Raw genomic sequence first — 14,560 nt, 5'->3', positions numbered from 1 at the left:
TTCTCTGGGAATGGTGTGTTCGCACCATCATCGACCATCTGTTACAACCCAGAGGGCTGCTGGAGTTGACCTGCCCTCATGCTGTTAACAGGAGCTACCGTCAATCTGCTGCTAACCATGCACAAAAAACACAAAACAAAATAACTGTAATAGCGTATATTCTTGGCATTTCTGAGTCCAGGTCAGATCAGCCTAAAGTGGCTGTAAAACCACTAATTTCATCAATTTTCTTAAGATCAGTGTCCACATACTTTTAAAACTGATGCCTATACTTTCTTTAACCCTCTGTTATTTATTTCAGTAGATTTCTCTGCTATTGTATTTCTTGCACTTGTGTTTACAGGCGCTGCTGAAACAGGACTTGTCCTTCTTCTGTTAAACACAGCCCTTCTGTCTTTCTACTCAAAACCTCCTCGTCCTCTGTAGGTGGATAGTATTCATTCGAGGTCTCTGCATAAATGTAAAGATAGAAAATGTAAGGGTCAATCGATATCCTGCTGGTACACTGTAAAAAAAAACAACAACAGTAATATTCCGGCAGCTGGGGCGCCAAAATAATACCATAAAATAACAGATAATAACTTTCTCATAAAAATACGGTTATTTTCAGTAATGACAATACAGTTTGTTGCCCTAATTTCACATGGGATTTTGCCTGTTTCAAGTGCTTTTAAACATTAAATTAGGAACATTTTAATGTGATTAAACAATGAAATTACCTATAAACAAGGTCAATGAATGTGGCAATATGAATAATAATACTTAAATGTACAGAAATATACAGCTAACAGTTGGTTTAAATAATAATGGATTGCATTTATATAGCGCTTTTCGAGACCCTCAAAGCGCTTTACAATTCCACTATTCATTCACGCTCACATTCACACACTGGTGGAGGCAAGCTACAGCTGTAGCCACAGCTGCTCTGGGGCAGACTGACAGAAGCGAGGCTGCCATATCGCACCATCGGCCCCTCTGGCCAACACCAGTAGGCGGTAGGTGAAGTGTCTTGCCCAAGGACACAACGACCGAGAGTGTCCGAGCCAGGGCTCGAACCGGCAACCTTCTGATTACAAGACGAACACCCAACTCTTGAGCCACGATCGCCCTAAATAACATTATTTGATGTAAAAAAAGTTTATAAGAATCATTTTATATATTTTTCCATAGTGTTACATTTGAATTTAACAGTTCAATCTTTCAAATAACTGACAAATATTTGTGAAATTATGATACATTTGTGAATGTATTTTAACAATCTACATATGCATATGTACAGACAAATATATTTAAAAAACAAGAAAATTGTGTTTTATTACATTTACAGTGATTTTATGTTATTTTACATTTGAAATGTAAAATCAGTCTATTTATGTAAATGTAATGATATTCTAGAAAAACAGTACAAAACTGTAAAATACACAGTACAATACTTTTATATTACAATTTTTTTTACAGTGTAGTTGACACAGGCTGGCTGTCATACAGTCATCATTGCGCTGATAGCTGTGGGGAAGGAACAGATTTGTCCAGTTGATGACACAGCGAGCAGAAAAGAGTGGAGGTGGCAGTCAAGCAGGTACGCATCAGTATTCTGAAATTTCTCGACCACGTACAGACACGCTTGAAAATCGACATCATTTTTTTAAAGACTGAGCTTGTTCTTGTTGCATACGTCTCTGTAGACAGAATAGCAGCACAGGCTCATATTTTCAGTGTATTTGACTTTTTAGAGCCTAGACATACAGTACACAGAACAGATACGTGTCTCAGGGGACGTCAGTGTGTCGGCCGTGAAACAATATTTAAAAAATCTATGTAGGCAAAGCGTCCTTTAATGTAACTGTTATGAACTGTTGTTTAACATCCGTATGTTTACAGTTAAATGCCTCATCAGAAACTTGATGAAGCGCCGAGATTGGCTGCAATCATTCATTTCCCCCATCAGGAAAATAACACATCATTCTGCTGAATCTTTGATTTTGTTAAATACTTTATGACTAAACTGTTGAAAATGTAATTACGTTTGGATTGGCCTACGCTGCACTGTGTGTTAAAAGCTAATTACCAACATATAACCATGTTCAGATACATAATTCAGAGAATAACTGCTAAACACCAGCACCTTAGCAATGCCAGTCTGCTGTAACAACACTGATATTTAGCTCAGTGAGCTTATTTTAAGAGGTTTTTTTTAAATATTAGAACCAAAGTCATGCCTGAGTTTTATGTTTGCATTGACAAAAAAAACTATACAAAGGAAAACTGATGAAAGACTTGGTAAACTCGACTACATATGCAGTAATTCATGGGCCCAAAAAAGTATATAAATGTACTTTTTAGGATGATTTTCATGAGCTTCAAACCATGAACATATAATATAAACAAAAAGGCTGGGAATATTTCATTTTATATGTAATGAATATAAAACACATGAAAATGTTCCTCTTTTTTTGTGCACTATTACTTCGTGGCTGTTGTGATGTTCACGGCCTTTCTAAGCACTGAGCTTTTATATCAGCCCTAATGTCATTTCACAATATAACAGGATCTAAAGCGATGCATACATCACACTGTAGGCAGTGTCTACATGCACACAGTAACTACAAAATGAGTTTTAGAGGCCTCATATGCTCAGACCTTTCTCTGTTAAAAGGCACTTTTCAAAACTGATGGGAAATTAACTTAAAAAAAATATCTGAGGTTACATGCTAACAATGTCAGTTCCACTGAAGACTTTTCAATAACTTCCTGCATTCATCCATCCTTTGCCGGCTTTAACACAGATCTTACTCTTTCACCTGGCTGAGTCCACTCTCCATTTCTCTTCTTTTCCACCTATTCGTCACACACTTCCCCTGCTCTATATCTTTTTCTTGTTATCTCCTCTTATGTCCCTTCCTTTTTCTTCTTTTCTTGACCCTTCCACCCCCTTCTAGCTTCTCCTCCTGCCCCATCATTACTCCTCTTTCAGTGCTCATCTTTCTAAGGCTACCGAATTCCCCAGCACAACAGTGCTATTCTGCTGCCTGCTAATAGAATCCCTCAGTTCCTCTAATGGATCTGTCAGAATCTCCCGAGCACAGGAGACCAGATGGATTGATAGGAGAAGGTAGAGAGACAGAGGAAGGGGGACAAAGAGACAGACACAGAGAGATGATGAGACAGAGTGGGAAGCGAAGAGAAAAAAAGCGAAATGCGCCAAAGCTCTCGACACTTTCATCTGTGCTTTGGAAAGTCTCAAAGCAGCAGCTCGGCTGACACTGCCAAGCAGCCGCCATATGGTCCAATAGACGCAGCAGCACCACATAAGGCTGTCCTATTGTCACCATGGGAAAAATAACAGTTTGACTGTTGCCAGGTAAAGTCAAGAGTGCTCAGTACGTACAAAGGCGGCTCTGTTTCTACTTTTTCATGTCTGAACTGACACTCATCACCCATGAAAAGTTCTTTGTACAATGAAAATGGGAATAAAAGTTTCCACAGTGGATAAACCAGACTGCTTAAATTTCAAGTATTTCTAAAAATAGATCCTATCTAGATTATATATTAGTTTTACTCAGATTACAGCGCACTCACCGTTATCAGTGGCGATGAAGACAGCTGTGTATTTGTTGTCATAGACATAAGGAGACTCGCGATCCAGTGAGGCTGAGGTGTTGACAGTTCCTCTGACTGGGTTCACACTCAGCCAGCCTGCAGGGTCCTGCAGAACAGCATACCTGTAAGAAAACAATGAGACCACGTAAGGAAATCATCAACAATATGTTTTTTGAGACACCTCATCAGATCAACTATTGTCCAGGATGCCGGCAGTCTATTCTATATTAGAAAAAATCAAACAGCAGTGCACTGCAGTTTGATTAGATTTTACCATTTGAAAAGATATCCCATACAGAGCCGAGGTCTGAAGATGATGAGGACCTCTCTCCAAATCTGGTGGGCGAGTGGCCAAGCCTGCATCGCTTTGAAAATGAGCCTGAGAGCAGATCACGACCTTGCTAATGCGGCCACTCAATCGGCCACTGATGGCTGCTCGATGGTGATTGGAAGGATGAACATATATATATATATATATATATATTGCTTTCATGTGTGTGTGTGTGTGTGTGTGTGTGTGTGTGTGCAGTATAGTGTAGCCCAGTGGCAAACAGTAATTACTGTTTATTACATGGTGATTCATTTAAGAACTATGGATGAACATATATATATATTTGTGTTATTTATTTTAAAGGTTATTGACCTGATGCAAATGTGTGTGTGTGTGTGTTGTGTGTTTGTGTGTGTGTGCTCAGACCACGCGCCATAGCTGTACCTGTGGGGAAAACGTGGTAGTGTGTATCTGTTAGCCGCCAGATTTGGATAGCGAGCAATTTATGAATACAGGATGCACTGGTCAGGTTTTTGAGTTGGAGAAAGGAGCCGAGACTCCCCGGAGAACTTTGTTACAGACTTTGTCGAATCATAATGGATGGCATGCATGAAAAACAGAAGAGAAGTCAGCTAAACTGGTAGGACAAAACTGTGCAAACCATACATCGATCGTAAACACACACACACACACAAACAGGCCTGATCTGGATCCTATTGACACTTTAAAAGACTTTCTTCAACACAATTTTGGGTATTATTGTCAAATGCAACACAGTGCATTTTCAAATACAGTTAAACCATTGCCAGAGTGCTCATTGCCCATCCTAGACAAATTGTCTTTCAAGCGGATGCTCTTCAGCATAAAACAGAGGCAGCGCGAAACAAACACACACACGAATGTGCAGACTTTCTTCAACAAATGGCTTTTGCAATCAACCTCTGCTCACACCTTTCCTAACAGAGCTCTCAAAGCTCTTAGGAAATGGCTCAATCAACCTCTGCTCACACCTCACGCTATCACTCACGATTACTACTGTTAACAAACACATATGTTTCATTGTAACAAAAGAGACAATGTTACTACTAATGATGCTTCTATCATTGTAAATGCTCCTTTTCTGCCTGGATGTCACTCTTTTACACACACACACTCTTGCTAAACACACTGAAGAGCCACATGATTCATACGGCCAACTCCACTGTTACAGAGCAAGGCTGACAGGTTATTAACCTCCATATGTCTCTCTCTCGCCGTCACCAACTGCAGTTGTAGACACATGCTTTGGTTTGTGTCTTGCATCAGTTTTTCATCATCGCTGCATTGCGACAGCGAAATGCACACACGTGAACGTGTACACAACAATGTCGGGAGGGCATTTGCTGTTCGACATTTAAGCATTTTTGCACAGCTGCCTGCCTAGTGCGATGACATCAGTCACATTATTGGATAGAAATGGCAAAAGTGTGTATTTGGCAGAGAAGAAGCTAAAGTTTTACTGAGAAGCAACTGAGCTAAGATGATCATGAAAATCACCAAAATATCTACAGTAACGTGCTCAGAGTCATCAAGATCAATTCTGTGTGATCTTTCATACCCGAAGCTGGGACCCTAGGAGCCCCTTTTAAATATGCGCTGCTACACAAACACTTGGTGTAAAATATGACGGTATTATGTTTCTTCCTACGGGAGGAGCTCTAAAGGAGTGTAATGATATTGTCTGCTTTAGTGCAGGCTCAAAGGTAACCACCAAATGAGTCAGAGCCATTGTTTTTTCCTCTCTGTGCAAACATGGGGACAGTCCATTAGAGCCCTTTAAAGGGCAAATTACAAAGACATTAAAAAGCCATTAGGAATATTCATATCTGCTTCAACGTGTTTATCTCCAAAACCAGAAAAGGTCCAAACAAATCAGTCAACAAATGAGACAGACCACACACACAATGCTGCACGTGTACTAATGTAGCTCAGCGCACACACACACACACTTCAACATACGGTAAAACACACAGTTTAAAGCAAAAATGACCTATAGATGCACAGCACCCTGCATTTATTGTGAAATAAGTACTAGGACAGCAAGGTGATTTGTTCAGATTTTACTAGAGTTGCAGAAAGTACAGCATCAAGAGGGCCACAGTGTGACCCCAGTATTGGACAGAGGTGGCCATTATATCGCTCTTTCCACTGCAATGCTGAGCTACACCCTCAGGGGCTACTCTGACCTGCTATGGCTTTGGGAATGTTTCAGTGAGGAATTGTCCTTAGCTGTAAGAGCACACACAGGTCGGGATGTTAGGAGTCGGCTGCAATTGTCCGATTGTCCTATTAGAAGTGATCCAGGGCCAGACACATGAAAGAAAATCAGACTACAAGGGGTTCAAAAAGTAAGTCATCCATAAAATATGGAGTTACATAAAATATGAGTTTGGTAGCAAACATAAAACAAGCGGGCTTGTTAAATCTAAAATGTCTTAAACAATACACAAAGAAAAAGTTTGACAACTCTTCCCTAAATCCTAATCTGAAGTTAGAGATCCACTGTCGCTGCGGTGAATGTGTGAGAGATGTGAGCCAGCGCGGGGGGAAAAAGAGGATTGCCACCCACTTGTAATCCAGTTACAACAGGAACAAAATGCTGGCATACAATGTGTGCATCTGTGATTATGTTTGTGTCAATAGCAGGTGTGGGTGGGATACACAGAATAAGAGAGACAATTTGCAATAAGAGCTAATTTAGAGAGAAGATGAAAGCTGACTCGCAAGTGCTCTGAAGGAACACCGTTTGCATAAATTCAGGTTGTTTCTCTTGTTTGTTTTAGACTTAAGTAGCCTAAGAAATGTTGCTGGCACCGGTTCAGAGTAGCAGTAATTTAGTCTAGTTGTTTGTGTAAATCCCTTTTTTAAATACACATAAGGTTTTGGGATCCGCTATCCAAGCAAGGTTAAAAATGTATATTCTCTGAATTTGACCAAGTATTACTTTAAATTCAAATATTGAGATTATTATGCTTTCAACTCGTTTTGTTGGCCATATAAACACAAGCATATCCATACAATTTACAGGTAATTAAAAACATGTCGGCCTCCAAACAGAGGATTAAACTATTAGCAACACAGGCTGTCATGACCTGCGTTCATGATAATTCTACATTAAAACTAAACAAAACAACACTGAAAAAGCCAACTGGCATAACTCTGGTTCTATGAGTATACTTGCCCAGCATCAACACTTGTTTAAATATCTTATGATTACTTGCTCACACCCACGAATCCAATCATGCAAGCATTTCTGAAGTTAGGAAGGCAAATCAGAGCTTCAAATCTGAATTTGTCCAACATAAAGCATGCATTGGAAACCTCCATATTTTTTTCTTTGCAAAGAATAAGTAATTATATGGAAGTAGGGTGATGTTGGCAGAACAGAGCTGGGTGTAAAATGCCTGTCCTGGTCCCCTGTGAACATTCAAACTATAGTTACACATAAAACAAACCCTTTTGTAGCCTGAATAGGTTCTCTAGTGATTTAGTACTTCACTTGGAAAAAGTTGCAGAACTCGTGCAGGCAGATGGAAAAAGCGGCTATGATTTTGGTCTCTGATGTGTGAAGTTTCAAGAACCTTAAGCTACATGTTCCATACTCCAACTAAAAGCATTTTTGTTGGTTTTTTCCTGTTTTCTAAGTGTCCTAAATCAGACAAAGGGAAGCTCCCGTCAAACCCCCTGAGGATATCACACAACAGTTTTCACAGGTTCAGTAGTATGGCTTTAATAATTCAATTCCATTTTATTTATACAGCACCAAATCTCTATACTGTAAGGTAGACCCTACAATAATACATACAGAGAAAAACCCACCAATCATATGACCCTCTATGAGCAAGCACTTTGGCGACAGTGGGAAGGAAAAACTCCCTTTTAACAGGAAGAAACCTCCGGCAGAACCAGGCTCAGGGAGGGGCGGGGCCATCTGCAGAGAGGTGAAGAAGAAACACTCAGTGCATCATGGGAATCCCCAGCAGCCTACACCTACTGCAGCATAACTAAGGGAGGATTCAGGGTCACTTAATAATGACTTTGACCACTCCTTAATTTAAATCAAGCTAGTTTCCTAAACTTTAAACAACATTAACTGCTTGCCAGCCAGGGACAAAACTTCATAACGAGTTAGTCACAATTTGACGTGGTGACCTTTTACCCCACTATCCCCCCCTGAGGGATACCTCTGCTGTTTAGCAGCTAAATATTTTGCTAGCTTCACCAACTTTGAAGCTAACTTTGTTTCTCTGCCATATGCAGCGCGTATGAGAGATTGTTTACTGAAAACAGCTGCCTGCTCTACTGAGACTAAAAGATTAGATTAGAATCCACATGAAACTCTCAAAGCATACGCTGAATTCATCTGTTTCCCCTTAAAGCTGAGACTGTGTTCCTGCTGAGCCTGTCTTGGTTTTACAGCGACGTAATGAATATCTAGGCTCTCTCTTCCCTTTGCCGAATGTGCACCACTGTCATTTAGGTTTTTCTTATAATTTCTGTTATTATGACTGTTTTATTTGAAAAAAAAAAAAAACATTGCTTTCATACATAGAAAGCATTTCGTTTTACTTCAGTTTTCTGCCATTTTTCTCCATCGCTTGCATTTAAACAGCCAATCGCTGTCTAGCAGAACACTTCCCATTTACTAGATTAGCTTCATATTCCTGGCATTGAAGTTCCAGCCCTTCCAGTTTTTAATCCATTGAGTTGTGCCTCTTTTTAGTTTAACCCTTACATGCTCTTCATATTCTACACCCTCACAGTATGGTGCAACAATTCCCTCATAATATATCTCAACAAATTTTGAAGTACTGATCAATTCAGGATTAAAACTATCTGACATTAAAAAATGGATAATTATTCATTAATCAGTGTTTCACAAAATAGGGAAGTCGATATTTGAGGTAAAACATGTTTCTGCAGAAAACATCTCCTTTCACAAATATAGATTTTAAAAGTGAAACTGCCAGGAGCATCTGAAGCTGCTGGGATTCATTATTCATTATATAAACATTGTTACAGCCATGAAACGAGGCCTTTAGTTCTATATCATCAAAAATCCTCAGAACTGTCATTCATAATTATAATGAGAATCTCCATATTAATTAACACTTGGAGCCTAAAACGTGATTACTGCAAACTAGTATATGCATTTAAAGTAACGGCAGGAAACAGGGGCAGCACGGTGGTTAGCACTGTTGCCTCACTGCAAGAAGGTCCTGAGTTCAATTCCACCATCAGGCTGCACGTGCTCCTGTGTTTGCTTCCTGCACAATTCCTTGCACAATGTGAGTGCGAATGGTTTGTGTCTGTGTGTTAGCCCTGTGACAGACTGGCAACCTGTCCAGGGTGTACCCTGCCTCTTGCCCTAAGACATGCCTAAGATAGGCTCCAGCGACCCTGGAAAGAGGATAAGCAGATGGATGGTAGGAAACATTTGTGTTTGTATGTCCCACACTGGCATCTCAGGTGATTTTATAATTGTATAATCCCAGAAGTCTTTTAACTGTGAGGTGACAGTGCTAGCCACTAAATTAACAACAATAATAATGAAAATGATAATAATATGCTGAACAGCTATTTGAAGATAAAAAAAGATAAATAAATAACGCAATACAGAAAAAAACAGGACAATTTAAAAACTGATAGAACCAGTAGAAACTTTACGACACATAGGACACGGTGAACAAGTGGATCTTTAACTTAGCTTTACAACCCTCCACAGAGCATGTCTGCCTAATATCTCGAGGGAGGTTGTTCCACAAAAATGGGGCATGAAAGGAAAAAGCACGCCCCCTGATAGTCTTTTTCCTGTATAACATTTTTGTGAAAACTCACCACATTTCAGACTAAATGGATGAACTTTAGTGAAATTTTCCTGCTGTCAGATCCAATCGGGTCAAATTTGCCTCACACTGGATGTAAGGGTTAAAGTCGTTGTTACATATTCTTCTGTGTTCAGATAATCTATGGACTGTTTTTGAGCAGGTGATGAAAAAAAAGATGCTAAAATGCTCGAGCTGGTGCCAGTGTTTATTCAGTCATCTTGCTATTTTTTCATCCTTATATGGTAATTTTTTTACTTCCTTGAATAATCAAATACAATTGAGGGAAAAAAATTCTTGTGACAAAGTTCATTCCACACACACCTGTATCAGAGCGATGCAGGCGTCATTCATATTCAGAGAGGACAGAGCTGTTCAAAGACACATAATGAATCCAGGTAGGGGCGCCGGAAAGGCTGGAAGCTAAACTACTGTTTTCCTGATTAAAATGCCCAACAGTAAGAAGAAGATAGCGATGCATAATGAGACAAGGATCAGAGTCAAATAACACAATATATGGTTCCCAGGTGTTCTCATGGGTCTTTAAAGGATAATGATAAGGCTATGTGAGGAAAAGGGAAATGCATCCAATTTAAATATTTAAACTCTTGCAGGATGTGTACACGTGGAGAGGAGAAGGTCACGCACCTCTGGGTCGCTCGATAAACTGGCCAATTTGCACTCCTGCGATACTCTGTTACAACTCTGAATTCAGCGTTTGCAACCATCACTTTAAAACCAATTTTAATTTCTCATGCACAACCCACGAACACAGTTTCAGTTTTGTGCAGTGCACCGCAACTTAGATGGATGTATAGTAATGCACTCGGCTGGCAATGACAGCACATCACAGTAAACACTATTATGCACTTGTCTCATTTGTTTCCTTTGTTTCCATCTTCTTCTTCCTGTCTGGACTCTGAGCTGGCACTAACTTTAGCTCACTGTCTTTATCTGTCTCTCTATCATTTTCTTCTTTCTCCTCTGCCAGCGAGATCTTCTTCTAACTTACTGTGAGAATGGAGACGGCACAGAGCCAATGCTAATAGTCTGTTTCTATCTGAGAGCCGCTGAGTGTGTGTGTGAGCGATAGATATGAGAACATCAATCAAGGGAAGCAGTAGAAGTACAGAGGTTGTGCCGGCTTGCGTTTGGCTACGGCAACTGTACGCTTCATCCAAATTTGCGGTTAGCAAAGCGAGAGGAGAAGGAAAGAAAAAGAAGGGGCAGAACAGGGAAGGCGAGATAAGAAGGGATCAAGGATGACGATAAGACGGGGACACATGAGACTGAAACTGTGAGTAAGTGCACCATGAAAACAAATTCTCGCCCTTCTGGATGGCTGGCTCTGTTGCTTCTGCAATGGTGATCTGGGACGAGTCAGAATTTTGTTCAGCACAAGTATCCCTATAACCAAAGATCTCAATAAATTCCAATTCAGGTAAGAACTGTGACCCAGCACCACCAGTCTGGTCCCAGCTCAACCTGCATGGGCGTCTGACAGTACCCTGTTGTAGTGTGAGCAATAATCTGGCAGAATGTGCAGATTAGTTTGTTTACAAGCTGCATGTTTTAAACTGATGTTTCTTTGCACCCACAGGCGCAGCATTCCCAGTACGAGTACCTTCAAATCTTCAGAGACGCCTTCTGTGCTTGTCTGCATGTTAGTGAGGCATTTAAGCAAAGTTTATACAGTCATCACTGTGTATGACATCTGAGACTTACTGACCATTTGGGACAGAAAAAAGGGCAAAACAATACCACAAATCAGTGAAAACTGGACTCTGCATTATGCATGTATATACTGTGGCTCGGCCTGAAGTATATGCATAGACTCCAGAGCTTTGTCGTATAGCTGTATCAGTAAAACCACGAGAAATCTGCATTCCTCCCACAAGTTTTGTTGTATGTAGAGGCCAATTTATGTGAATACTGAATTTCTAACATGCTGATGGGAAAAAAAGTTAATGTGGGTAGTTTAGTAACCTAATAACACCTAAACTTGTAGAATACACTCATTTAGTGTTGTGGTAGTGGATATAAGGTGTGGACGATGGACCAGCACTACAGGTATTTACGGTGGGACTCACCTTAATCCCTTTGTATAAAGCATAAATCCAGTTTGAACACTGAGCTGAAGAGCTACTTAAAGCTGTAAGGACAGTTGGGTGAAGGTTTGTCTCGAGGACCTACTTTCATTTTATTTCTCAGGTTACTTTAAAAATGTGGATACAGACCATTTAGTCACAAACATTAAACAGAGTGTTAAACTGACCTGATTTATTGTAAGTGAAATCAGAGTTCAACAAACATTTGCATTACTTTTAATGAGATATAATAAAATTTCCTTTTAACATTTCTTTGAGACACAAGGACGGAGTGAGAGAGCGAGAGAGTGAGAGAGTGAGAGAAACTGAGAGAAGCGAGAGAAAACAAATTCTCGCCCTTCTGGATGGCGGCTCTGTTGCTTCTGCAAGCCATTGTTCTCAAAACATAAGTGATTTCTTTGGGGTCGCCTACAGAGACCTCGGTCAGCCGCTGCGAGCTGGATTTCAACTCTAAACTGAGCTGAGCTGCCCAGTTTTGGCCAACTACTGCTCTAGGCCATGTGAACAAATTACCCATGTCACACCTGTTCATATTTCTGCTCTGTATCAGCACAGTGCAGCGGGTCCATACAGAGGAAATGAATGTGGCAGGACGAGAAAAGCTGGCGTGTGTCGCATCAATCATCTGTCAAACAGATTCAGCTTTGTCTTTGTGTGTGTGAGCAAAGCAACTTGGTGTAAAAGGGGAGAAGGTGTTTCTTTTTAGGATATGGTGAGAAGTTTCATTGGCAGTCGTGAGAAGCCGTCTCAAGTGAAAACATATGGGTAGGCAAGAAAAAGCTACTGCATCATGGAACATCTGTGATTATCACCCATTTATTGTTGTAGGTATTATTTTGACTATCACACTAGCAAAAGCTACTGATAATCACTGATAAATTAAACGCGTTCTGTGTGACAATAACTTGATAAAAGCAGTTCAGCACAGATGGACAAAGACTAAAAGAAAGAGAAGACAGCAGATCTGATTCTCTTCTTCTTTCATTACATGCTTTTCTGCTCTGCCTTTTCCCGGTGCAGCAACAGATCCGGGAACACTGAATCATGGCTTAAATCAGACCTAGCAAGTGTGTGACTGAATATGAATATTCAGCCTACCTCTGACCCTCCCTTTGCAGAACCAGAAAAGCATCAAAGCCTTTTTTCAGCCCGCTGACTATCGTCTGCTGTGAGCCAGGTAAAGTCTCGAGGAGGCTCTGTGCCAGTTCCACTGAACAACTGCAGACGCTCCACAGAGTATACTGAACAAAGACCCACTGTGTCGATTTAACAGCGACAGCAGCGTGTGCGCAGAGAGATGGTGGCCTGAAACTCAAAGATGAAAATAAATGGTTTGCATTGTCATTATTTGGCAGGAACAGAGGAAAGTGGAAAAAACAGTCCAAACCGGTGACGCGCACAAGTGCAGCTGAACGTACGCATCGAGTGACCCCACTGAGTGTAACATTGTTTTCATAATTTACCAAGCTTGAGTAACAAAACGAAGAGCAAAAAAAATGTTATTATCATAATAAGGTGCAAAATAGCAGCTCTTTGCATCAGTTGAAAAGCATAAACCTATAATTACCAGGAAGAAAAGCAATTTACTCCTGCTTCACAGCGCACTATCCCTCTCTGCTTTCTCCTCTTGGCATCTTTTAGCATTGTTTTAATTATTTGCTGGCACACTGGGTGTATGAAAGCCTCTCCCTGCCCCTGATCTGTCGCCGTTTCCTCCGCACACTCCCTCGCTCTTCTCTCTTTTAACACTCGTTTGGCGATACTTTACTCAGCTGCAAGAAATGAGAACCAAATTCCAAACATCTGATTAGCCTGTAATCAGTCCCTTCACATCCCAGGACGCAAGCAAGAGAGAGGAAAATGGAGGAGACTGCATGACTCAGCCTGTTTTGCTCAGCAGAGTGACATTAAAATGAAAAACCGGCAGCTTGCATCCTTGAACGTTTTTCTTCAGCCTTAAGTCAGCAGAGTAACGGGCTAAGCTTACACTGTGATTTTATTTCACTGTGAGCACAGAGAACACTGGTTCAGTTGCTTATTACTGAGATTCCCATCCCCTCGTTTTGCACCACTTAGATATTTATTTAAGCTGCACACACTCAGACAATTAGACTAGTGGCAAATACATTTCCAAGTCCTTATGATGCCTACACTTCAAATAACCTCTGAGACCCTTGCTCCTTGCTCTCTATGTTTCTGTGGGTGCTTTTAGTCACAGTAATGATGGTTGTTGTATTGGTTTGCAAGTTAATCAAAACTAGGACAGAAATGTTGTCCATCTCAATTAAACTGTGTGAGTCTAACACTATCATACTCACACCGACCTGTGAAGTGCATATAGAAACATTTCTTCTACCATCTGAGAATTTACAGTAGCTAGGGGCTGTTTCCTAAAGAACACTAGTAGATATGCACTCATCTACCACTTTATTAGGTACATCTTGCTAGTACTGAGTTTGCCTTGAGAACTGTCTTCATTTTTTAGGGCATAAATTCAACAAGGTCAGCATTTCTCAGAGGTTTTGGTCCATATTGACATGATGGTGTTACACAGTTGCTTCAGATTTGATGACTGTACAGCCAAGATGCAAATTTACTGCTCTACCAATGCCAAATGTTTACTATCGATTGGACTGAGATCTGGTGACTGTGGAGACTGTTTGTGTACAGTGAACTCAGCTCAAATCATCTCAAACTGGTTTCTTGAACATGACAGC

At 40.5% G+C, this 14,560-nt stretch overlaps 1 protein-coding gene across 3 annotated transcripts in view; it reads right to left on the bottom strand.

Moving 5' to 3' along the window:
• The window catches only part of cdh13 (cadherin 13, H-cadherin (heart)), a 384,225-nt gene that overhangs the window by 41,434 nt on the left and 328,231 nt on the right, over nt 1–14,560 (bottom strand). For all 3 annotated transcript variants that reach the window (XM_039614251.1, XM_039614252.1, XM_039614253.1), the window contains one exon: nt 3,580–3,722. In XM_039614251.1, coding sequence (XP_039470185.1) covers nt 3,580–3,722 — 143 coding nt within the window. The remainder of the gene's footprint in view (nt 1–3,579; nt 3,723–14,560) is intronic.

This window comes from Oreochromis aureus, linkage group 7, assembly GCF_013358895.1.
Source record: "Oreochromis aureus strain Israel breed Guangdong linkage group 7, ZZ_aureus, whole genome shotgun sequence".
NCBI lineage: Eukaryota > Metazoa > Chordata > Actinopteri > Cichliformes > Cichlidae > Oreochromis > Oreochromis aureus.
Note: the sequence above shows the minus strand (reverse complement) of the source record. Positions and strands in the feature narration are given on the sequence as shown.